We start from the raw sequence: 26,054 nt of genomic DNA on the forward strand, positions 1-26,054 counted from the left end.
CTTCCCTGCAAATGAGACATACATAAACCAGGTGTGCATGGCACACCAAACATTCACCAAGGGTGGGGAGAGGGAGTCAAGAAGCTCTAAGACCACACACCACACACCACCACATACTACCTACACCATCTCCCTCCAGAGGAAGTCCAGTGTCCAAAAGAGATACCACCACCCCAAATCACAGAAGCAAGTGACCAGCCTTTCTCTGCACATACTAAGTTGCTTTTATTAATCCAGAATGGCATGCTACGGATACTATACAGCATGGACATTTATTCATTACAAAAATGGCTTCCAAACCATTCAAAAGGAACTTGGAATAAGCATCAAACAGAACAGTAACATCACAACTGTTAGGGAACATTCAAAGTATTCACAAAAAAATGTTATAGTTAGCATTTTAATAAACCAGAGAAAACCGGAGACAGTTTTACAATCGCTTCATGTCAACTACGATGGCACTGAAGGAACAGGTCCCAGCTTTGTACAGCATTTTACAACATCAGCATGCCTAGGTTTTCTTGTTTTTAAAGTTCACCACCTACTTGTATGTAATATGTGTACATAAAAGCGGCAGCTGGTTTTTTTTTTCTTTTTTTTTTTTTTCATTTAAGAGTAATCTAATATACAGAATTTTGGGCCCTTAAGGGTTTAGACCTCTTCATTTAAAATGCTTTCTGGACAGTCTGCTACCAAACACATTTTGTTATAGGTGACATTAAAACTACATACAAATCTATCTATGTAACGTCACAGCAAAACATGGCGAACAGAAAGTACAGCATCAAAAAAGAGGGAGAAAGCTAAAGTCACTGAGAATTTTGGCACATAAAAGTTTTGCACACGGTCAGTCCATGTTCTAAGAGCACAGGGCAATTGACTAGGAGGTCGGGGGGAAACAGGGCGGTTCCCACGGCTGCTCAGACAGCTGCTAAGATTCTCTCACTAATGTTCAAGTCTTGTTTTACAAAATGGCTTTTAAAGCAACTTTTGTTAATGCTACCGATCCTTAATGCAACTATTATTGTCCATTTGGTGGCATCTGGGTTTTACACAGAAATAAACAAACAAACAAAAGCCAAAAAAAGGAAACAAAAAAATATATACACATTTTATATATAAACTTAAAAACCTTGTACAAATGAGTTGTTATATATAAGATGCTTATGCTAAGGGGGAGGGACTTTATACAGTTTCAAGAAAAAAAACATACTTAAAAAGGGACGGACGCACAGGTGCAAGCAACCTCTAAAGCAATAAATACTACTGGTCCAACAGCGTGGATTCCGTTCATGGTGAGTAGCGTCCCCCTCCCCCCAAAAGAACAACACCATGGAACAAGGTATATTAACACATTTTAACCCTTTGTTTCTGTACATTTAAACAATAACAAGTAACATCACAATAAAAGTCGTTTCACACAGAGGGAAAAAAAAAAGGAAGAAAAAGAAAGAAATGGCACTGCATCCATCGTGCCCTCGTGGTTTAAAAACCGAGATGTAAAGTGATTGGCTCGCAAGCTCGTATTTAATACAAATAATACAGAACCAACTCCTTCTGGAGGGTGCTTCCAAACTGCTTCTCTCTTTTTTTTTCTTTTCACTTTTTAATCAGTCTTTTAAAACTAAGCTATCCAAACTACATAACAGTTATGTATATATATATATTTTTTAAACGCTACAAAGACTTTAAACAGCTGTTGATAAAAATTTTGGTAGAATCATGAGGTTTCTCTCATCTACATATTTAAAAGGAGAAAGTGAAGTAAGAACGGGTCAAATATTGACCAATGAACTCGATAAACATCAACTCATGTAGCCACGGTGGCACAAAATGAAGAGTACAAAACAAAAGCTTTCCAAGCGGGGGGGGGCGGGGGGCAAACCAAGAACCGGAAGGAAACACTTCAATCAAGCAGGGGACGGTGGACGAGGTGTAGCTATTCTAAAGACTTGGTCACCAGAGACAGAGGCTGGGGCTGGGTCCCAGCCAGAGAGTTGTGGGAATGTAAGGAAGATGTTGACGGCTGTGCGAGCGATGAGGAGGGGACCATGGGTGGCTGCAGGGCAGCAGGTGGCAGGTCCAGGGCCCCGTTGGGACAGAGGGCGGAGGCCTTGCCGTGGGCAGCTTCAGCCAGCAGGAGCGCAGGTGGCGGTGGCATCATGGACAGGTGGGCCAGAGGGTCGGGCTTCAGGGACAGTGAGAGTGGCTGTGTCTGCTCAGTCTGTGACTTGGCGTCTTGGGGAGGGGAGCCTAGCAGATGCGGGGACGGGGGAGGAGAGTCTAGTAAGCTTCCATCTGAAGAGGGTGGGCTGAGGCAGCTGCCTTCACCTTGTATGTAGCGAACGCACTTTTTTTTTCTCCTAGAAACAGGGAGAGAGTTATCTGTGAATAAAGGGCAAAGACGCCAAGGTAGAGAGTTATCTAATGCTCACGAAAAGACGATGTCACCTAAGGGGTGTCCCCCTGCAAGTCCTGCCAGGCAGGCACAGAGCAATTAAAGCAGTGACTTCAGGGGGCTGTGTGGCTCCCATGTCTACGTCTGCTCTGGCAATGAAGGTGCCCTGCCCACGTCCTGCCCTCCCTGGACACCCAAGGGTCCCACTCCTTCCAGAATATACATGAACAGACTAATGGAAGTCACCTGCAGAGGGTGGCACAGATTCACCGGGAAGTGGTTGTATCTCCGTGAAAACTAACATAATTTGTTTTTCTTTGGGCTTAAAATGACCTTCCTTTCCCACCACATCTTCTTGCCTGCCCTCCCGATTTTTCCCACCCTCCCCACCCCCAGTCTCCAATGATGTCTGAGTGTATTTAAAAGAGAAAGAAAGCTCCTTCCCCAGTGGCCTCTTATCAATATGAAACTCTCAGAATGCTGACTGTTGAGCCCACATAGCTGAAGGCAGCGTTAGCAGGGGCTTAAAGGTTTTAACACACCACCACCTTGAGGCAGCGGTTCCCAGAGAGCTTTGGGGCTTGTCTGTTACGAACCACACCAAATCGAGAGGTCAGAATCAGGTGAGAGGGGAGGGGAATGGGGGAAAACCAAACCAAACCAAACCAAACTGAAAAAACAAAACCAACCAAAAAGAAAAAAAGAAAGAAAAAGAAAGAAGAGCCACCAAAAAACAGGTAGAAGAGGGTAAACAAAGGCAGGGGAGAGGGGAGAATAAGAAAAACAGAAAATGATTCAAAAGTACGAGAATAACTGGTTGACATGGCCTGCAGGTTGTGGATAAAATTAAGATTCAAAGTTGTTTTGTTTTGTTTTGTTTTTTAAATATTTTTGGTTTTGTTTTTTCCCCTTAAAGATTTGGGGCTTCCCCACCTCCTAGTGAGAAGGTTGTCCGGAGTGAGAATGGCACATGGGGGTGCCCTGCCCCTGTCATAGGCTGAGCTCAGGAAGTCGAGAGCATAGCACAAGCCAGTCACAGAGAAGTGACAGGAAGAAGGGGCAGGAGGGACCTTGGGATCAGGGTCTGAACCAGAAAGACTAAATCTGCCCTACACCAGCACCATAGTCTCCCCTCTCCACAACTCATTTGTGTAGGAAGGAGGAATGAGAATTTCAGAGCCTTTCTGACTTATCAAAGAATAAGGTGGGAAAAACCAACTCAAGAAATCAGGCAAGTGACTTCAAAGCCTTGCCCACCATTAATCGCTGGCTGATGGAACCTACTTAGTAGGAAAAGTGATCCCGGGGATCAACCCACTAATGCTGTAAAAACAATTCAGACTTGGGAATGTGCTCATCCAAAGACTTCAATACAGTATCAGAACCATGGTGGGTGGGTACTGCGCCATCCAAAACCAAGTGTGTGAGCACGGGCCAGCAACAGGTCACGGAAGAACCTCCAAGACACTGCCTATCTGACGGCAACCCCCGTGGGACAGTGTCTCTGGCATTTGAAAGGATGGGGCTGTACTCAGTATCAGTTCTTCTGGTCTAGGCCCAGAGCATGGGGCTCGCGGCACGGACTCTGGAGAGTGGGAGGAGGGGAGGAAAGGAGAAAAGGGCAGAAGAGGGCATGCTCAGTCCTCCCTGCCTCCCAGAGGCTGAGTTTTGGGGTAAGTGGCCTCAGGGCTGGGCCTGTCTAGGCCAGAAGGAACTCTAGGGGAGCAAGGATGGTCCCCTCTTAGCCTGTCTAGCAGGCTTCCTTTCTCTCCCTGGACAGACTGGCACAGACTGGGTTCTGCTCCCATCCCGGGGATGAAACCAACAGTTTACCCTCTCCGTTTTAAACCACCTTAGCCTGCAGATCAAAGCATGCTCACAAACTAGGATCTCCATGCATTTTGAAAACAGGAAGAAGAAGAGAAGGTGAGATGGGGAGGGAGTAAGCAAAACAGAGGGAGAAGGGGGGGGGGGGGAGGGAGGGCGGGACAGCCAGAGGGAAGCAGGTAGCAGCATTCCAGGCTCTGTTAGGGCGGGGCAAGAAGACAGGAAGCAACTTGGTGGGCTCAAAACAGTCTGGTCAGGATGTCCTTAAACGCCAAATAAATCAGAACCGAGTCCTGACTGGCTAGGAGCACTGCTAAGGCTCGCCTCACCCCTCCCACTCTCCTCTCCAGGCCATGCGGAAATGCTGTGTGGGGAGCATTTGGACACAGGACAGGGAGACCATGGTGGTGGAGTGATGTTCCCCCAGTAGGGCTGGCTGAGCCAAAGGGAGCTGGAGTACACACGTCAGGATGGGTCAAAAACTGCCTCCATTCACAAGCACTTTTCTGTGTGTGTGTGTGTTGATTTCTTTGTTTGTTTTCTCAATGTTCTATTGATTTTAGCATCTACCTCAGTGTGATTATGGCAATGTGTAAAGAGCTGGGGAAGGTGTTAACATTCTGATCCGCCCCTTGAAGTCCCACCCCTTGGCGCCGCCCTGCATCCTGATGTAAAAGCCTCATTCTAAGGAAAAGCTCCTCCCCTGCCTCTCTCTCTTCTGCTTTTCCTCCCAGGAAGTGTGCACCCTCAACCTCTCTCTCTCTTTCTCTCTGTCTCCCTCTCTTTCTCTTCACCTCTCTGTTACAATAAACTCTCCATGTGGATGCAGCGTCTGGGTTGTCAATTACTGGCCGCCGCCCTCCGCCATGCCTGCGTGGTGTGCATCTGCCCAGCATGCTTCCCTGCATGCTCGAGATACCCTCCAGTGTCCCTACCTGGTGCAATAATTCATTACAGAAGGGGAATGGGCAACTCCTTGTCCAAGCTCCACACTGTGGCCTGCCCCCTTTTAGAGGTGTCTCATAAGTAGCAGCCATGTGTAGCTTCTCCTGGATACAATTCTAAGGATGTTTCCTGATACTATTTTGGAAGGGCCTCCTCAAACCAGCAGCAGGAATAAACTTGCTAAAAGATAGCACAAAAAGAAAAAAAACAAACAAACAAACAAACCCAAAATGTCCAAACCGAAGAAAAAATGGCAGCTAGAACTTCCTAGGGGCTGAGGCCAGAAAGAAGGCTGGGTAGTGTCAGGGGCCCGCTGGACTTCATGCCCTCTGTCCAGGGACGTTTCAGCCTCTTTGACAAAAGAAATGCTGCATTATGGGCAGTCAGCCCTCAATGTGTGTTTTAGAGAACCAAGCTGCTGAAGGACAAAGAGGCCACAAAGGTTTTAATCTGGCAAAACAAAATAAAAACCCAATTAAAAAATTGTTATTGTTGTTGGTGGTGGTGGGAAAAGCATCAAGAAATTTCTGATGGAGGAAGATAACCCACCATGGATTTAAGCAAAGATGGGTTATATTTGAGGATGGTCTATCCTTGTTAATGTCAGGACCAGCTTCCAAAGAAGCCAAGACTAAATTTGCAGCAACTGATCTGATACCAAAAGCAACAGTTCATAAATAAACATTCAGGAATAAAATTATGAGGCCATTACTGGTACCAGCCTCACTGTGGACCACAGGCAACAGTGTCTATTGTGACTTGCTATGGCAGGGTGTTCTATGGTCTTACCCTGGGCATTCGTAAAGCGTTAACCAACTTCTTACCTACAGAGGGTAAGCAGGTCCCTGACCTCCCTGGCTCACCCTGATTTAACACCTAACATCCTTCTACAGCTCTCTCATGAAGTCCCTGGAGATGCTCTGCAAGATCTGTCATCTCTGAATGCTGTCCGCTCACAGGAAGTTGCTCTGCTGCTGGCTGTCTGTCTAAGGCCCAGTTCCCCTCCTCCGGGGCACAGGGCCATCTGTGTAGCTTTCCATCAGCGATGATTCCCTGGCCCTCACTCCCTGGGGTCTTGTGTGGTCAGCAATCTCTCATACTGGCACCAGAGAAGGAGACACAGCAGACTCGTGGGCATGCATGTGATGGGATGAACATCTGATCTAACGTCTAGACACGGAGCACGGCAAGGGGATGGAGAAGAGGGACACGTGACGCGGGAGGCACTACAAACAGGGATGTGTGTTTGGGGTGTTGAGATACCTACCATCATAATATTCCAAATTCAAAGACTGCTTGTATCAGAACAAAGAAACAACAAATTTAACCAAAGGTGGTCGTTAAAAGGAAAGGAAAGGAGATGGGTACTAGAGCGTATCCCTCCACCAAGAAGAAAGTACCTACACCTTCTCTGCCAGCACCCTGAGTTGGGAAAACCGCAGGCAGATCATGGGGCGCAATTTGCACTCCTGTACTGATCTGACCCATACGGGGACCCACGCTACGCCTGCATATAGTCACAGTGGACTGTTTGCTCTGCAGGCAGGCAATGCTGCAGTACCCGCTGCAGCCCTCGCTGCCCACAGGCTGTTAGCTGGTGCACGCCATTCAATGCCACGCCTCTTTTTCAGCACTGTAAAACAATGTCAGCTAACGAGCTCCTCCACACAGATAAGTGTTTTAAACATAAAACAACAAGGGGAGGTGGGGGGAGAGAGAGAGAAAAAAAGGATTTTTTTTTTAAGAAGCCTGCCCCAGTGAGCTTCCATAGACACCTTTAACAAAGTGCACGGAACGCGACCACTGCCAATGTAAGTTCTGACTCTTTCAGGCCCGGGAGATGACGCGGTGGCTCTCTGCGTCATTCACTAGGCTGGCCAGTTCCAGGACGCTGGCTCTCAAAGCCGGAGCCTCAGTGCCTGCCTCCGTGTGTTAAGGTCATGGCTGTCAGCCCTTGCCACCAGGGACGTGTTCTTCACAAGAACAGGGAGGAAAGAGGGGAAAGGAAACGGTATGAAATTAGCAAGGAAAATCTGAAGAATGAGAGTTTATTAGTTATTGATGTTGGGAAAGTAGATGCGAATGAGGGCAAAATAAATCGACCCACTAAGTAGCGGAAGGACAGAAGGCTTTGATTGTTCCCAAGGCCTCGGAATGGTCATGTACCTGCAGGGTTTGCACCATAAAGTCTGTCGGTCAAGCCCGAACAGTGCCCGACACTTCTTTGGAGTATTTGCATCTGTTAGCATAAGGTAAACACAAAAAAAATACAACACAATGGTGGGTCGTGCTCAGTCGGATGTGAGATCTCCACTACTTGTTCTCTGCATCATCTGGGCTCTACTCGACAATCGTCCCTCATCAAGGGTTTGAAAGGAAGGGGCTTCTATGAGCCAAACCAAAAAATAAATCAAATAAAACAATAAACACACACACACTACACACACACACACAAAGGAAAACAACAACCAGAAACAAAACAAAAAAACAAAACAAAAACAATGGAAAATAAATAAAAAGAGAGAGAGAAAGAGAAGAGGAGGGGAGAAGGTGATGTCATTGGCTTCTACCTAGGCCAGGATGAGCACATCCTGGGCAGTCACAAGGAAGGGGGTTGGCAGGCAACATTCCCTGGTAGAGGGCACGCCGGAGCCTGAGTCTCGGCCCTGAGGAGGCACACACACTGTTTTACAGTGGCATTCTGGCTAGCAGCAGCTGGCAGACAAGCACATCCCTCGTGGAGCCCACACACTGGCAGTGTCCCCACTCCCTGGTATTTCCTATGATCCACACACAAAGCTACAAAGCAACAGGCCAGAGGGGGGGAGAAAGGAGAAAGCTGCAAACCAGCACAGCGAATCTGGGAGACTATACACACCTGCAGGGGCCGCACCAGTTATTCTGTTGATCAAGGCCAAAGCGCGCTCGGCATTTCTTAGGAGCGCTCAGGTCTGAATGAGTTCAAGAAAGGAGCGAGCAGAGGAGGGGGACGTGGGAGGCAGGGAGAGGGAGAGAGGGAGAGAGGGAGAGGGAGGGAGAGGGAGAGAGAGAGAGAGAGAGAGAGAGAGAGAGAGAGAGAGAGAGAGAGAGAGAAGGGAGGGAGGGGGGAGAGAGATACAAACAAGAAAAAAATAAAAATAAAAAAAGGGAATAAATCAAAGACCGGGTTACTAATAGCAAAATATTGATTTTTCTTTCTTTCTTTTTTTAAACTTTAATTATTAAAAAAAAAGGTAAAAATCACACTTATTCAACTTGTAAAATTAGCTGTTGCAAATAAAGCTGCAGTATCCCTTATCAAGGACGGTCAGATCCAGTTCTAGCCGCCCACAGGACGGCCCATTGGCAAGAACGTGCTCTTTCGATTATTTTTTTCCTCTTTTTGTTTACTTCTGTTTTTTTTTTTTTAATTCTCAATTTTCTTTTTCTCAAAGAAGAAAATAAAGCGAGGGAAGGAGTTAAGTTCATCACATGCTTTTTTCTTCTGAGTACCACAGTTTTGAAAAGAAACAACAAAAAAAGCTACAAATAAACACAGAACAAAATGAAAACGAAACAGAAAGGAATAAAGAAAGAAAAAGGTTGTGGGTATTGGGATATTGCAGCTTTTGGGAAGTTTGTCTTTTTTTAAAATCTATTTTCATTAATATTAAGAGGGAAGACAGGGTAAACAGGCCATAGGATGAGCTGTTAAGAAGTGTTAGAAGCTCCTAGCGGGCATGGGAGCAGGCAGAGTCAGTAAACAGCTAGCAGATTTGCAAATGATAAAAGGCAAAAGGAAGAACAAACAAACAAACAAACAAACGAAAAATAAATAAACAGAAAGCAAAGGGAAAAAATAATCATACTGCGATTGCATGCGGGCGTGAGGAGACTTAGTGGGCAACGGAAAAGCCATTAGATTAAGGAGGTTTATTACTGAATTTTTTTCCATTTTTTTTTTCTTTACCAGTCTCTTTTAAAGAAATACTGCATATTCAATTTGCACAGTTAGTTCAGCTCTAAACCACTGTCGTCGCTGCTTAGACAACTGTTATGGGAACAATAAATAAATGAGACAGAAGTTAAAATAAAAAATAAATAAAACCAACCAAAGCAACTGGAAAAAAAAATCTACTGAAACATAATGAAACCGTGTAGATGATCGTTTTAAAGGATGTTCAAATCTCATACGTGTTTAATGTTAATAAAACTATAAATGGCAAGAAAAATGAAAAAACAGTTTATCAACTATTTTAATGACTCAAAAGGACATTAGCACCTGTGATCGGAGGAAGTGAAAGGCAAGGATTTAGGAAACATTCGCTGTGTTCTGAAAAAAAAGAACAAATTACACAAAGTCTTCAAAATTTTTGTTTGTCTGTAAAAGCCTGGCCTTCTCAAGGGACCTTGATTGCCTATGCAGTATTTCTAGTTTCTTCTACTGAATGACAAACCTCCTTAATTTAAAATGGGTGCAATTTACCACTGTAAAGGCATGCATTGGAACATTCAGGAACAGCCAGTTATCCCAGCACTCACACACGCTCCTCCTGGTCCCCTAGGCCCCTCCTCATCCCTTCTCAGACACATACATAAGCAGGCTGTCCAAAGCCCGGCAGAGGCATGCCGACCACTGGCTCTCTAGTTACAGGCTTGGCAGTCATTTAAAAACACATTCCGCCAGAATTACAACGGGCTTTTCATGCAACAATGGATGTTACTAGCTTTAAAAGGGCAGTCATGAAGCAATTAATTAAAACGCATAAACAAAAAAGGCTCCCTAAGATAGGTTTCCCACAACGTCCTGGCCTTGGATTTCTCCTGCCTCCCCCAGATGGAAGCCTGACGTAAGAGTGGCCCTCCAACTAGCATTCCTTCCATCGCCCTGAATACTGTCACTCACCATTGGTCTCACCCGGCTGCTTGTCCCGTTTCCTCTTCTTCTTCTTCCCCTGGATGAAGAGATGAAATGCAGGAAATTAGGTCAAGAAATGGACAAGCAGGGAGATGTCTGGACTCACATGGCAGGAGAACCAGGAGGGACCAGCTTGCTATCTCCACCTCTCTCCCACGTCTATGCAGTCTGCCACCCATGAATCTAACCCTTGAACTCTGCCTAGCTGGAGGGACGTACATTTCTTGGAGAAAAGGGGAGGCCAGTAGGTTCAGCCATCTTCAACCTAACCCAGGGCATCTGACTCCATAAAGGGGAAGAGAAAGAGGCAAGGAAGACTCAGGGAGGGATGCAGAGTATGGTGGGAAGCGGGATGAGCACACTTCCAAGGGGCACAGAGAAACCTGGAAGTCTCCAGCGGTTCACAGCGGCCCTACCTGCCCCACCGTCTCTCCCCACGAAAGCCAACGTGTTCCTCCCTCCCTGTCCTGAGTTGAGAGAGAAATGACTCTAGTTTTTCTGTGGTAGTGGTTTCTTTCAGAAATGCAGTACGATCCTTCCTCTTACAAGACGGAAAGGAGCAGGAGTGAAGGTTCAGGGAGAACGAGGTGTTACCCGGGCTTCTTTCAAACACACAGGGCAGACGCGCATAGGCGAGGGGCAGCGGTGTCCCGTTCTCTAATGTTAGATACAGGTAGTCCTCTGATTGCACTCCAACAAACACATCACAGAGGTCACAGAGGTCGTAATTCACAAATGCATATGTATGCCCAGCTCTCAGGACATCACAGCGTAGCCCAGCCCACTTCAAACACGCACAGGGCAGCAGCCTACAGGTGGGCAAAGTCATCTACCATGAAGCCTGCCTTATCAAAAAGTGTTGAACGGCTTGTGCCACTGGCGGCACACTTTCTTAAATGTGGAGAGTAGGACGGTTATATGGTGTGCCTCCACGCCACCATGAAGCTGAAAAATTCTAAGACAAACTGTGGCAAACCATGGCATCTATATAACGCGTATGATCATGCTGTTAGAGTGGCTGGCTCCTAACAAGTATTAAAATTATGGACTGTCGTAAGGTTAGCTCTTCATTATAGCAGCCACTCCTAACACGACGGCCAGTGTTTGTCAAGTACACTTGAGGAGCCAGCCGTGACCCAACTGGCAACAACTCTACAGGGCACATGTGCATCCGCATCACTCATCACAAACAAGGAAGCAGGCACAGAGAGGCAAGGCAGTGTTCTTGAGTTGGCACAGCTAAGATGAGGTGGAGCTAAAGTGCAGACCCAATGGTCTCAAAGCACTGCCCTCAGCCATGGGCCGAGCCTTCTACCGAGTCCTGTCTGTGACCCTTGATAGAAGCCCTTCTGACATCTCAAGGGTGCAGAGACTTCCTTAAGTCACTGCCACTGCCAGCCTGGCCCTATCAAGTGAGCGAGCAAGGCTCTGGGGCACCTGTCCCCCTGCAGGGCTGTAGGGAGGCTCTCTGGCCCGTGTGAGGCAGCTGTGGTCCTACAAATCTGTGTGCTTCAGAATATGTAAATGTCGCCACCTTCGCTTCAAGGTTTTCATGGGACAGTGACATCGATACCAAAAAGAAAAGGACAGGGATGATGTGTAGCAACCCCAAGGTTGTGTCAGGCTTGGATGAGTCCAACTATTTCAGAGAGAGCTGCTCTATCCTCCAGGAGTATGAGGTCTGGGTCACTGGGGCCATGTGCTATGGCTCTCCATGCAGCTATACAACAGATCCTTCTATGTTTCTTGGTACACAAAGGAAAAACAATGGAAGCATGCCATGTGCCTCTCTCAGAGTGGGCAAGAGGAGCCAGAAGAAACATGGTCTAGCCTGAGGGCGCCTGTATCTCCCCTCTTCGCCCTCCATACACTCCAGGGCCATTTCATGGTCCCCTACAGAATCCTCTGCTGTGTATTGACACTTGGGATGCAGGTCATGTCTATGACTGAGCAAAGTGCTGGCTTCTAGTGGACAGGGATGGTGTTTTCATGGAAGAAGACACGAGCTATAAGGGGGACCACTTCCTCTTTAAAGGTAACAGAAAAAGAAAAAGCATAAGAAATGAGAGCAAGAGAAAGAAATCAAGTAGACATACACAACCTTTAATATAGGAAGGAAGGAATGCTCTGTGGTGACGCCTGGCTAGCTAGCTGCTACTATAGTTCCCAGCTAGCTTCTCTTGGGTCCTAAAGAACAGGCCAAGTCTGAGCAGCCAGGTGGGGTTTCGCTCCAACACACTTCCCTAAGGTAGTGAGTGACATAAAGGCTCTAAGCCCCACTTGGCTGGAAAGGCAAGAGAGGCTGGTTCAAAACACATCTCCCCAGGAGAACCTGTTTGACTTCACAGTAGCCACAGCTATCTGCAGAACCTCCATCGTCAAGGTGGTTAAAAAGGAATGCTAGCAAGTTCCCATCGCCATCAAACTCCAAAGAGCTTCAGGTATGAGTTCCCTGACCCCAAATGTGTTCCCGGGAGCCTGGAAGGAAGGAGCGAGCACGCGTTCCCACACGTGTGTCATGAGATGTTCAAACAGGAACCTGCAAGTTCCTGCAGCCCTACATCCAACCCACCTCTAAGCCCACTCCCCTCACAGCTCCCTATTGTCCGAGCCACCTTCCAATGCAGACTGGAAGTCAGCACCAGTGGCGTGTGGACCTCTGAAAAATCTAGAAAGCACATCACAGGATGACTCCCTGCAAGCCCAACACAGACTGCTTCTGACGCTGTCACCAAGTCTGACTGTGCAACCCCAGGAGGCATCGTCTACCCTGCCCCTCATGTAAACGGCACATAGTCCGCACTGGGCAGTTTTTATGTGAAGGTCCTATGAAGGCACAGATGCCTAGGATGCCTTGGGATATGGTAGCTATAGAGAAGCTGAATCCTGCTCTGGGATGCCTTCTCTTTTGGTGACTCCAGGATTGGATGTGTAAGGAGTCAGGGTTGGATTAGAGTTGAACTCTGTGAGCTCCTAGAAGTCAGGGGGACAGCTGTCCTGAGGTGATATGGTTGAATATGTACAGGAGGGTGCCTGCTGCTGAAGGGTCACCTGGGATTGGCTTGGGTACACAAGATAGTCTGTGGGAGGGTTCAGCTCCCTGTCTCTTCCTTTCAGCCCCAGAAGAAAGGTGTCTTAGCAGCACACACAAAGACAAGCGGAAAGGTCTCACACAGCTAAGAGCTCATGAGGCTTATCTGCTGGGGATAAGGGCTGCTCTCTCAAGACCGGAAGTGCTGTCTAGGGCAGGGAGGCCTGAAGGGTCTTGGGTAGGGGTACTGCTGGGAAGCCCAGGTGAGCCAGCTCCAGCCTTGTAGGTAAGAGGAAAAAGAGAGAAGGAAATTTAAAGAGCTAGCACTTCCAAAGAGGATACCAATGGAATGGAGTCCATCTTCCCAATGGCACCATCAGGCACTCTCCTGCCTCCGTGACCTTCCCAAGAGGGAAGAAGAAAGGGAGCCTGTGATGTCAGCAAGGCAGGTTTGATTTTGACATCAGAGTGGGTGGAGGAGACATTTCATGAGAGAAAATATGATGCAGTGAAGAGACAAAGCAAGAGACATTCCACCCGCCCAGAGAGGGAGGAAGCCCAGAACTCAGAGCTGCTGGGTAAAATACAGGACCAGAACTGATGGCGAGAAGTGGGTGATAGAGGGTTCCAGAACAGTGAATTTGTTGTGGGCCATCAATGCAAGTAGCAAAAACAACAATCCTATTAAAATGATGTTTAAGAAGCCGAGAGAGAAAATCAAGAAATCTTGATTTGCCAACAGAGCCCAGAAGCACACATATCATGTGACAGATGAGTCATGTGACACACACCCTTCTCTACCTCTGTGGAACCCAAAGTCATTTCATCTTCCCTACCAAAATATGATGTCTACTGGCTACTTTCAGGAATATTCCCATCATGCCTTTCTCGGGATGAAACAGGCTTCCAGCTCCTGTGACAGCCTGGCCTGGTTTTCCTCCCTGAGGTTATAGGCCCTGCTGGAAGGCCTGTGAGGAGTTCAATATGCCCCACCCCTCCATCTAGCCTGGTTTCTATAAAGCTACACACTCACGGCAGGGCTTAATCTGAATGCAAGTCCTTTTGGATGTGTTTTGGAGCTCCACTTTTTCTAAGAGGTAGGCAAAGAAGCACAGACCCCCGCCGCCCAAATCAGTCTCCAGAATCCCGTGTGGGAACATGGATGCCAGCTTCCTCCCTGCTTCCGGAGGAATGACCATCTGCTAACGTAACAGAGTCACTCTGAAAGCCAAGCTCCTTGGTTAGGGGTCAGGGACAGGTCCCACAAGTAGACAGAATGAATGGTCTGGAGGCCTGGTTCAAGTAGGCAATAACCTATCCTCTGGGTCCGGGCAGACACACAACATAGCCACAAAGGCTGAATTCTCTAGGAAGCGGTCCACATACATAGTTATCCCGTGCAGACCAGCCAGGATACAGCTGCATGTGAAGCTGTCGTTCCTTCCGGGCCAGCTCGTAGTACTTGGCTTGCTCTTCCCTGGACAGGGCATGCCACTGCAGAGCACATGGGACAGAGAGAGAAAGACATGCAGAAAATCACAAACTACATCATGAAAATAAATGAGACAAGATGCTATGGGGGCATAAGGCTATCCAGACATGGCAGAACGCGCAGATACCAACAGCTTGCTAGTCCTGGCACTAACAATAGTGCCCAGAGGAAACATGTCTGTCCTCTATGCCCTTCTGTCCTCGGTTGTGTCTGCAGCAGGAAGATGAGGGATGTGGCTATCCTAAATGCTGTTCAAAAGCACAGTGGTCTCGACCAGTGGAAGCCATACACTCAAGGTGGCAGGGTTGGGGGCAATGCTCTACAGAGCAAGGTGCAAAGGGCACCTGTCCCTGTCCGGTCCACCTACCCTGCGCCCAAGGATCTGGTTAATGGCTGCACTTTCCTTGAGTGTGCACTCGGCCACCACCTTCGCCCTCATCTCCTTCATGTACAACATGAACGCATTAAGGGGCTTCTTTATGTGGGGCTTTTTCTTTTCTTCTTCCTTTTTGGAGTCCTGATGCTTTCTGGATAGAGACAAAAGGAGATGGACACACAGCATCCGATGAACAACAACGTAGTCAGCGTCCCCCAAAGCAGAGCCCACGTTCCTTTTCCTTCCCATCCAAGCCTGGCAGTTTCAGATAAAAAGTTCATGTCTACTTTCAGACCTTCCCACCCCAGAGCGTGGGCCATGGGCCAGAAACAGCTGGAGGAGGAGGCCGGGCTGGTGAGAGATTCCGAAATCACTTCCTTGCAATTTGCAAATAGACATATTCCCAGGGTAGAGGGAAAGTACAGGGTGGTAGACCCCACTTTCCAGGGTTCCGTCCTGCTTGCTGAACAAAGCTCCAAATGCAACCCACAGTCTCTTCAAATACACACCATGGAGATCTCTGTTCTGAGCAGCAGTGTGACAGTTAGTGAGACCTGCTAGAGAGCATGTCCTCCTTCATAGGGAAGCCAGAGGCCACGTGGACTGGGTGCTTACTAGGGCCCAACAGGAGAAGCTGACCTCAGCTAGAAAGCTACCAAGCAGTGGCCATGTGGCGGCGCATCACACAGGCCACAGAGCATGAAACGACAATGGTAGCTAGCACTTACGAGCTATGGAGTGAGCCGACGTCACTCTGTGAGGATTCCTGCTTGACTGTTGGTGTGACGATGGCCGGATGGGGGATGCCGGTCGTGTGGAGAGTATGATGGGGAGGGACCATATGGGGAGGGAACCTAGAAGACAGAAAGCTGTGTAAATCGTCAGAATCAAAATGAATGAATGAGGAGGGATGTGTACACACAATTAAAAAAAAAAAAGCGCAGTAACATTCACATGAAAGCAACCCAAGGCATATGAAACCTGTCAGCATTAATTAGCGATAAATTAAACATAATGATTCTCATAATGTCATTAAAGCTTATCTTCTCCTTCATTATTGCTACTGACATGAGACATTACGATTTTTAACATCTTTAGCAAAAGACAAATTCAACTGATGTACTTGGGCGGAAAAGTGGGCTTGGACGACCAGCCAGGAATTGCACGTCCACTTGGTTTCTGAGGCCTGAGCTGCGGCCCCTCAGAAGGCAATTTCCTAAGTACTGATCAGCTCTGGAAGGACAGGTGATAGCGTTTGCTGTGTACTGACAGCTAAATAAAATATTAACGTGCTTGAAATGTATATACATGTCTTGACAATGCTCTGCATGCCTCATTAGTCCTCATTCTGGTGATGGAGAGCAATCAGATTTTCATTTTTTCTTTCGTCACTGCGCCCACCATTTCAGAGTAATAGGAGAGAGGGAGACACAGAGAGAAAAATTCTCATAGCTCCTGCGTGACTCTCGTCATAAATCATGGGCATTTTGAATAAATTTGTATTTTTTTTTAAAGAAAAATGGGGAGACACACACAAGCACTGAATTTCGATTTATATGCCCTTTCTCCTCTAAGATTCTTACTTTTACTTAATGTGTTATCCTCACATCATTCAAAAGCTTTGTAAATGATAGAAACTGTGATCACGGAAAAGACAGCACTTGCTTCTGAGAAAGTCCCCAGAGCACACTTCAGCTCTTGAACTGGCAGTTCCGACACACAAATTTGCCGGGGCACACAAGCTGGTTCCAGTCCACAGGACCAACGGCTGACAAATTTTACGTTTTGTTTGCGCTGCTGGGAAAACACCTCCTCAACTGAAGTAACACACAGTGTTTAGAAAAACAGGGCAAAGGAGGGAAGGGCACCGTGCTCAAGCGGGGTGAAGAGAAGCCGACTGAGGCCACGGCTGCCCCTCTAATAAGGCTAAGCCAGAAGAGGACAACTGCCACCCGGGGGCCAGCAGAGACCAGCATCCTGCTCTTGAGAACGCCGGTTCGGGGAGAGAGGGGTCTTGGTAAGGCTTCATCGTGATGGCTATTTCAAAGGAATCTTGTATTTATTTACAGCGTTCTTTCATAAGCGGACCAGAGAAATAAATAATATAACAAATGTTCAACTGAAAAGGGACTTCAAAAAATTAGAGAATGAACAGGCTCAGTCCATCTTAACAGAGACGAAAATACCCATGAAGAATGTTGGTCTTTTGGGGGGTCCCAGAGTCACTGTATATACCTGCCTCAGAAATTCCACCCTCTACTGCAGCAGCCTGGAGTTTGGAAACAATGGCATGCCTTAATAGCAGTCAGAGAGATTGTGTGTGTGTGTGTGTGTGTGTGTGTGTGTGTGTGTGTGTGTGTGTGTGTGTGTGTGGTAACAACCAACCCCACTCCTGTCCCCTCAAAGACCAAAAAAAAAAAAAAGGGAAGAAAGGAAGAAAAGCAAACGCTTGAACTCTCAAGCTACACCCTGTTCCTCCCACTGCTCCCAGGCTACGAGCAAAAGCAAGTGAAAAAGATACGTTTTTGGAAGCCCTTTGGCGAAAGGTGGGCGGAGTGGCCGTTCTTACTATAACTGTCTCAGACACATACGTTCCTTTCCCGCAGTGTGAGAGTACGTGTACATACACACCACGGAGAGAAAGACAGAAAGACAGTGTGGGAATGTGTGCTTGCCTGTGTGCATGCACACACACAAATACCAGGCAAAGGCAACAAGACTTGAGCACATTTTAGGGTGGGGGGATCTGGGTGCCACTATAAAAACTAAACACTTGCGAGTCCCTTGACCTCTATACATGTTGGTACATGTGAAAAATGCGCATCAGCAGAAAAACTGCGTGTCGGTAAGTGTGTGGCCCATGAGGTACATATACCTTCACCCCTTTCTGCAGACAACTGTTTCATGAAATGCAATAAACACCCTCAAAAAATTCCAAGCAGCTCATTATATACCCCCGTCTGCTTTTATGGCTCCAAGCCAGAATATAATGATGAACCTTAACTTGTTAAGGACAACTAATTTTTGTTTCTGGCTGTCTCAGGGGCCTCTCTCATACTCACGCTCACTTTGCTTCACTGTTGACACATTTCTGTTAGCTGCATGTCATCTGTCGGCCTTGACTCTATGCACAAGCAGTAGGATGCATTTTCCCGTGCAACAATCCCGCTTTGAGTTGCATTAGGATTGTCATTATTCTCTCATTTCCCCCCTTGCACTTGTAACATTTCATCTCTTCCTGCCTTATTTTTTGTGAGCCACGGTGCACCCACATTATGGTTTATACATGATCTCGCTCCCTTTGAAGCCGGCAGATTTCAGGGCCCGCTCTCGTCATGAGAAGAGCCTTGCCCAATTTAGCAGGCTGAGGGCCCGGAGCTCCAACATCTCAATCTAAAGGGGGTCACAGGGTGGCACAAGTGAGTGTCAGCAAGAGCTGTTTAATTGCCAATCTAGGCTTCTCCATGGTGTTTAAAGTATAATGACCCATCACTTAATTCTGAGAAGTCCTGGCCCTGCTGCTGAATAGAATAAATATCAAAGGGTGTTCTGGAGCAGGGCAAGCTGCCTACATTTGCTGTAACTGCCATACATATAATAGACCTATACTTCTGTCGCCCCATTACCACAATAATGTATTTAATTTGCTGTATACTCTTTTTAACTAGCTATCTTTCATTTGGCCTACCTGGGGAATCGGCCACCTCCCCCCAGGTACCACCAGCCCCTAACCTTTCTTCCCACCACCCCCTTCCTTTCCTCCACCCCCTGCGACCTATAAATCATCAGCTAGCCTCCTAATGATAATTCAATCAATAAGCTTAACCCTCAATCCCTATCCTACGATTACTTCATTGCTTTCAACCTTTGGATGCCCTGAACAAACAAGCAAGAGGAAGAATCAGGAGCAGCATGCGAATGCTGGGACGGAGTTAGGATCCTAAGCAGCCCCCTCCCCTCTCCTCCGAGGTTTCCCATTCGCTCCCACACTGTACGGGGACTGTGACGACATCATTTGGTAAGTATAACCTTTCTACTTTCTCCAGCCGAGAGGACACAGAAAATCATTTTCCTGCGTAGCTCATACAGGCATGGATTCTGAGATTTAGATGATATAGCACATGTGGGGAACGGATCTTTCAAGCTGCATAACATTCACGGAGTAGCTATAAACTCTAGCCACACCACAGCCTGCTTCTCTCAGTGGGTATGAGGCTCACTGTTTCCAAGACAAAACTTGCTTTCCTGCAAGCAGGAAAAGCAGCGTTCCAGGCAATCCTCAGCCCCTTCTCTCACTTTGGCTCCCAGTGTTGCCACAGAGCACAGAGGCAGAGGCAGAGGCAGGGGGACAGCATCCTTGCCGTGTGCTACATGCTAATTGAATCACGTGGCATCATCAAAATGGATTGGTTGCTTCAGCCCATCAGGAAAGTCTAAACCTCCACCGATTTAATTAACTCAACCGAAAATCAGATGAACAGAAAATAAAACTATCATTAGGGGCAATTAGTGACTACTTAAACATACTGCTGCCAACCAGTTTGTAAATAAACTAGCAGTCGCTGAGAAATTAGCTAGAATTAATTAGAAAGAGGAAGATGAGTCCTGGGGATACATATGTACAGTGTATGTATGCTTAAATAAGAATCTGTAGGAATGGATGCGCACATAATTTCTTCTCAACTTTCAAGGATTTAGCAGCATTGTGTAGGTCAATAGCACGGCCACGGGGCATGTGTCCTAAGTCTCTCAAATGTGCTCAGTCCAACTTGAGATGCGCTATAAAGTGTAAATGCATGTCACATGTAAAAGCTAAGTTAAGAAAAAAAGAAAATAAGAGTGGTAGCTGTGGCATGGTCATTGCATGTTGAAAAGACAATACTGCAGCCACACAGTATGACTGATGAATATAACATGCCATTAAAACAATTTCACCACGGGGTAATAGGTGGTGGGGGGGCGACCTTCTTAAAGTGATATCATCATGGAAAGTGCGGGGAGGGGGAGAAAAAATGTGAACTTAATGTTAAATGCAAAATATAATATGGATCCCGTGAAATTTCTACTGGACACTGCTGCTCTGAGGGGCCAGAATACAGCTTATTATAGACTCTGAACCGGAATCTGAACTTTCAAAACACCCATCAATTTTTTCTCAAATCTCTGAATTATAGTCATAACATTATCCTCACTTCCTTCTTTCTTACTCACCAGAGGACAACAGAGAAACAATAACTTCAGAAGCACCGCCCACTCTAGCCTCTTTCCCCCTGAAGCACCGCCCACTCTAGCCGCTTTCACGCTGAAGCACCGCCCACTCTAGCCGCTTTCCCCCTGAAGCACCGCCCACTCTAGCCGCTTTCCCCCTGAAGCACCGCCCACTCTAGCCGCTTTCCCCATGAAGCACCGCCCACTCTAGCCGCTTTGCTCCTGAAGCACCGCCCACTCTAGCTGCTTTGCCCCTGACTTTGTTTTCAAGATTTATTTATTTTAATGTGTATGAGTGTGTGTGCCTGCATATATGAGTACCACATGCATGCATGCATGCCTGTTGCTAGTGGAGGCCAGAAGGGGGCACTGGATTCTTGGAAGTGGAGTTACAAACAGTTGTGAACGGTCACGTGGGTGCTGGGAACTGAACCCAGGTCTTTTTTATGAGCAGCAAGTGCTCTTCACTGCCGAGCTTCTCCCAGCCCTACTCCTGCCTTCTTAATCTGACACTTTGATGCTCTATGGATAGACTCCTAAAGTCTCAGACAATCACTTACCTTGAAAGGTCAAGGCAACATTTTGGGATTTTCTAGGAGGGAAGTCAAATGAACATTGGTCTGTATTATTATACCCACACATGCTCATGGGCCCTGGTGGCCTAGTGGCTGTCTAGAAGGGCTTTCTGAGAGGTCGCTGAAACTCACCTAGACATAGAAGCGTTGACTGTCAGCGCTGTGGGGTAGGGGTGTCTGAACCCTCCTGTCGTGATGGGGTACACAGGCTGACCTTGCCTACAAAGAAGGGGTACAAAAAGTGAGAGACTAGAAATGAGGTTGGGGGTGGGGAGAAGGAAAGGAAGAAGAGGGGAAGTTCTCTCTGCACAGTAAAGCTTTATTCTCATTTGATCAGAACAAAAATCTTGGGGATTGTACAGGCAGGATCAAAGGGAAGAAACACAGAACAATTTGAATGCCATAAATCTGATAGGAATGGCTAATTAAATTTTATAACCTCTGCTTATGTCAATAGAGACCCTCTCCCCAAGCTGAGACTAGGTGTTTTGTTGTAATAATTAAAGGCGAAGTCTTGCTTCCTTTAATGGAGCCATCACGCTAATTGAGGGCTACACATCCAAAGGAAAACAATAATGAATGTAAATTTATACCAAAATAAAGTACAGCGAATCAAAGGACTTCAGTTGCGCTTTGGGCCTCTTTCGGTATTTAGATCTCGGTGAGAAAACATTAAATTAACAGAGCTTAATTTGTAGCCTTTTGTCAAATTAACAAGTGTTGACAAGAGTTACCAGGGGGGGAGAGTCCCCAAGAAGAATTGTGGGTAACCAATAGACAATCACACCTCATTACAATAATTAAAAAATACAGCAACATGCAGAATAGCATCCTCATGAAAGACACACAACTTTTCCTGACAGAGGGTTGCCTGAGTTGGCTATTCCTTTTTATCCAGCCTTCAGTATCTCCCCATCTGAAGACTGAACTACTGAGGATCAGCCCCATCAAGTGGAGAAGACGCAGAAGAAGCAGGTTCAACCCTCGTGTCTACCTCACCAAATAAAAATAAGACAAAGAAACAGAAATCACACCCACAACTGGTACTCAGCGTAGCTCCTGCATTGGCACACCCTGTTGTTTTCAGATGGACAAACAGCACAGGGTTTATTAGCTGGAGAAAGAGGCTAGAGTGGGGCACTAGTCCCAATTTTACTGCCTTTAGGACTGTGACAGTCTGTCTCCTGTAAGATCCAGAATTGACAGTTTGACCAGGATTTGCTTCCTTCAGCATTCAACATTGCTCTGTGTTGTCTAAAGCTAGGGGGTCACTGATAAAATGGAGAAAGAGATGCCTCAAAATAGATCATCTCAAACATTATGTGCATACTCGTGCACGTGCTACACGGTACAAGGTACGCTTAGCCATGGAAGGCCTTTCTGCCCTGATTTCTAAACACATCATACTTTTAAGTTGTAAGTGGCAGCCAAATTATTTGGGCATCCCAGCCCCTGAATGCTAACGGGGAGGGGTGTTCTACCTGTCCCTCTGTAACCCCACAGTTGGCGAAAGCATTAGCCATGCAAAGACTCTCAGAGAAGCTAGACAGATGGCATGAGTTTCCTTCCACTGTTGCTATCTGCCTTCACAGGGAAGCTTTAAATGGCAGCTGCGGTCCAGGGGCTGAAGGGAAGAAACCTTCACTCCCACTCCAAGAGAGAGCTCAACCCCACAACACGAGTCCAGTTTGGGCTGCCACTGGCGGAAGGACCGAAATCAGCCTTACTATTACTAGCCTTCTGCAGTTCCCAAAGTAGCTTAAGAACATGTTTGGGGACCATGGGTTCAGAGTGCCAGTTACCACTGACCCTTTTCAACACAGCTCATTGAAATGGTGTGATTTCTGCAAATCCACAGGACACCTCAACAGCATCTTCCTTATGTTAGCCTATCAGTTGTCCCTCTGTAAACATGCATCACCCGTGCTTACACACACACACACACACACACACACACAGACACACACACACACAGACACACACGGACAGACACAGACACACACACATAGACACATAGACACACACACACACACACACACACACACACACATATACACAGACAGACAGACACAGACACACACACACACACACACAATAATAATAAGCATGCTCATGCAAGAAACAAGAAGGGAATTAAAAACTGAAGCTGCTTACTGTGGTACTAACCATCCTAGCGGATGGGGGATTTGTCCCACAGTGCCGGGCGACAGTGGGTAATACGGAGAAATGTCTGGAGGATGCGGAGGCCGTGGGATTCCTGGGAGAAGAAGCAGTGGGTTTTAGGTATGAAGGAAGAGTGAACAGGCAAGAAGGATTGTGGAGGGAGGGGAGCAGGAAACTAATAAGGAAAGGGGTTGTCTCTCCTCAAATCCCAGCTGGAGGTCACTCCCAACACTGGGGAGAGGGCTGCCCCGGCTTTCTTCTCATTTTCCTACGGCGTCAGTTTGCACAGTGAGTTGGCTCATCCCGATGGACTGGTGTGATTGAGTGAATGAGACCAAGAAGATGCCATCTCGGCTATTCTTGCCTTACATGACTCAAGCGATTACTTCAAGTTTTAAAAAAAAAATCTAAAAAGCTTGGCGCACTGCAGGTGAGGTCGTAATTATTAATTCCTTTTGCTTTGTTACTTGGTCCATTGCCCTTTATCTTGAGTGGCTTGCCTATGTGGGAGTTATACTTCTGATTTGTAAGGCTTAATTAATTAATTGATTTTAGTGTTTTGAGACAGGGTCTAACTACACAGCCCACGTTGACTTTGAACTCACAGTTTCCTAAGTGCTGTGATTATAGGCATGTCTTGTAAAAGTTATGACTCAGAGAAGTGACTGATTTCTCTCAAAAGACTCAGCTCCCATAGCTGGCCAATTTCTCCATGAAGAGAAACCACCAAACGCCAGCTGGTGTCTCTCGCCCAGGAGTCAGACCTGAACAGACAGGGAGAAGGTGGGCCTGATGTGCTCACCTCTGGACTATGACTGCCTGGAGGGCAGCTTCACCTGTGGGCGCCAGCCCGACTTGCTGACCGGGATCGTCATGGGTCAGAAGGACCATGAGCCTTCCCGAGGTCCACAGGAGTGTGTGCTGAAAGTGTACACCATGGCTCACTTCCTCACTGAGCAGGCTGCACATCTGGCCATCAATCCTCAGGAAGTGGGGTCCTGAGAGCAATCTGGCTTGAGAGGAATGGTTCTGCCCAGCTGCCCAGTCCAAGTGGGAGGCAACATGTGCAGAATGCGCCAGAATTAACCCAGAATTGAAGGGACAGGACAGCAACATTCATGGATAAAAACTATCTCATTTTTCAAGAAATTCATTCAGGAAGCTTTTAATCTGTAAATTAAGCCTCCCTGGGTGACATTTTAACGCAGACATTGCTTTCTCTCTATTACAAAAAGCAAACAGATTAGCTAGGCTTGGACCCTACACTGAGCCATTTGCACACTTGAAAGAATGTTCGCAGAGGAAAAATAAACAGTCCTTAGACGTTAATCATATGGTTTACGATAACCATTTAAAAGCTATTCCCTGGTCTACCATTATTCAAATGAGACACTGCCTGCTGCAAGTGTAGCTGTGTACTCTGTGGAGCCTGGGGCGGGCTGGTAGCCTCCTCCAGCCAGTCAAACTGCCAGGCTGCCTCTAGCATCCACACAGAGGGCTCCGAGAGCCTGTCTGTGAGCAGTGGTTGCCTGCCATACTGGATCTTGCTGTAGGGGGAGCTATAAGCAACCCCGCTTTCACCATTTTCCCTTTTGGGGAACAGAAAAAAAGATGGGTGTAGAAGCTGAGGCTGGTGTGGCAGCCCTGCTCAAGATACTGCTGGGTGAAAAGAAGAAACCTTCCGAGGCTTCAGTTTCTACATCTGTAAAATGGGTTCAACAAAAAAACGTCCAAGATATTGGAATGGAAGAGGAAAGTGCAGAGAAATCTACGAGGACTATGAGACCCTTGGTGGTGTGGTCCCTAAAGGATACACCAACAAGTCACTCTTAAGTGACTGGGTCCCTTCAAAACCATGATGCTGGTCTCAGGAAGCTCAAAGAGCCCAGGAGACACCTCTAATCCTATTACTACTTAGTTTATTTAGAGAGGTATTCAGAACCAGGTTCCCCAAGCAGCCCTCTCCAAAAGCCTTGACATAAATCTTACCCCTGTAAGTGGATCTCTCCAAAGAGGAAGGAGAAACTGCCCCCAACACACACCAAGCTCTGGACCCCCTAACAGCTTCCTTTTCAGCTCCCAGGTGAGAACTTGAGGACCCCTCCACACCGCTCCCATTCCATTCATCATGCCAACTCCAGGCTCCTGACAGAGACTTGTAGAGTTCCCCAACTTACCTGTTTTGGGGTCTACATCGGCTGGTAAGTGTGGAGGTGGATTTCCCGGGGTGAAGTGTTCATTGCTGTAGGTGATGAGAGGCGTGAGTGGGTGGACATGGTGGGGATGCTGCACCACCGGCACTTTGTTCGACTGTGGGGGGGGAGGGAGAACAGAGGAAGACATGGTGAGCTGGGCTGCCACAGCCCCAACTTCAGAGCAAGTGCATGTGTCCCCTACAACACCCTCCTGGCTTCACTTTATAAGATGCCCACAACTGTGCCCACCCCCATCTCCCTAATCCATTTAAAAGTAGGAGACAGTTTGCTCTGCACACTGGCCCGCTTCAGGTTCACCTATGAGCACCCCTACTCCACCATCCATCACCACTGGAACCTAAGGTCTTGCACTTCTCCCATCAGCAGATGAGTCAAAGGTGAAGCTTTACTCTCTTAACGCTTAGTAGGGCTATGCACATAGTGGGGTGGAATCTCCTACCCCAAGGACCTCTAGGAGGCAGGCTGGCCTCACAGGCAAGGCTGGAGCCTGGCTGTGCAGCCTCCCTACCAACCCCTAATTCCACAGGCTCTTACACAGCAAGCTGCCACCCTTCACACTCAGCCAGGATGGCAGACTGTAACTTTACCAGAAGCTCTGGCCCAGCCAGCACCTGCATATTTTATGCAGATTACCGCAGCCCTGATTCACTAGGAAGTCATCAGGGACCGCTAATAAATTAACTGGATGATGATGAATTGGGCTAATAAACAGTATGCATTTGAGAAATGGGCAGTTCTAACCAATAAAGTACAAGTGTTTGTTGTACTGGGGCAGGGTAGATGGTTAAAGAGAAGCAGAAAACAAAGAAAATAAAGGCATCTCAAATATTCCTCACTGCCATGTCCCCAGGCTTTCCCAAGCACTCACCTCTCTCCGCCCCTTGCTCTGGCCCCTCCCCCTCTATGCTGGGCTATAACTCAGCCTA

General features: G+C 47.2%; 1 protein-coding gene across 48 annotated transcripts in view; it reads right to left on the bottom strand.

The window, feature by feature from the left end:
- Positions 1-200: 200 nt before the first annotated feature.
- Positions 201-26,054, bottom strand: part of Tcf7l2 (transcription factor 7 like 2) — a 193,476-nt gene continuing 167,622 nt past the window's right edge. For 4 of the 48 annotated variants that reach the window (XM_052762447.1, XM_052762453.1, XM_052762454.1 and 1 more), the window contains 10 exons: positions 25,090-25,222; positions 22,904-23,006; positions 20,882-20,968; positions 15,695-15,835; positions 14,958-15,117; positions 14,485-14,592; positions 10,056-10,104; positions 9,432-9,482; positions 8,049-8,121; positions 201-2,363 (listed from right to left, as the gene is read on the bottom strand). In XM_052762447.1, coding sequence (XP_052618407.1) covers positions 1,940-2,363; positions 8,049-8,121; positions 9,432-9,482; positions 10,056-10,104; positions 14,485-14,592; positions 14,958-15,117; positions 15,695-15,835; positions 20,882-20,968; positions 22,904-23,006; positions 25,090-25,222 — 1,329 coding nt within the window. In that variant the 3' untranslated portion in view covers positions 201-1,939. Of the gene's footprint in view, positions 2,364-6,436; positions 6,463-7,335; positions 7,410-8,044; positions 8,122-9,431; positions 9,483-10,055; positions 10,105-14,484; positions 14,593-14,957; positions 15,118-15,694; positions 15,836-20,881; positions 20,969-22,903; positions 23,007-25,089; positions 25,223-26,054 lie in introns of those variants that run through there. The other 44 variants (XM_052762448.1, XM_052762455.1, XM_052762464.1 and 41 more) reach the window with 21 other exon arrangements.

This window comes from Peromyscus californicus, unplaced genomic scaffold (genome assembly GCF_007827085.1).
Source record: "Peromyscus californicus insignis strain IS unplaced genomic scaffold, ASM782708v3 Scaffold_4__1_contigs__length_199733344, whole genome shotgun sequence".
In the NCBI taxonomy this organism is placed as follows: domain Eukaryota; kingdom Metazoa; phylum Chordata; class Mammalia; order Rodentia; family Cricetidae; genus Peromyscus; species Peromyscus californicus.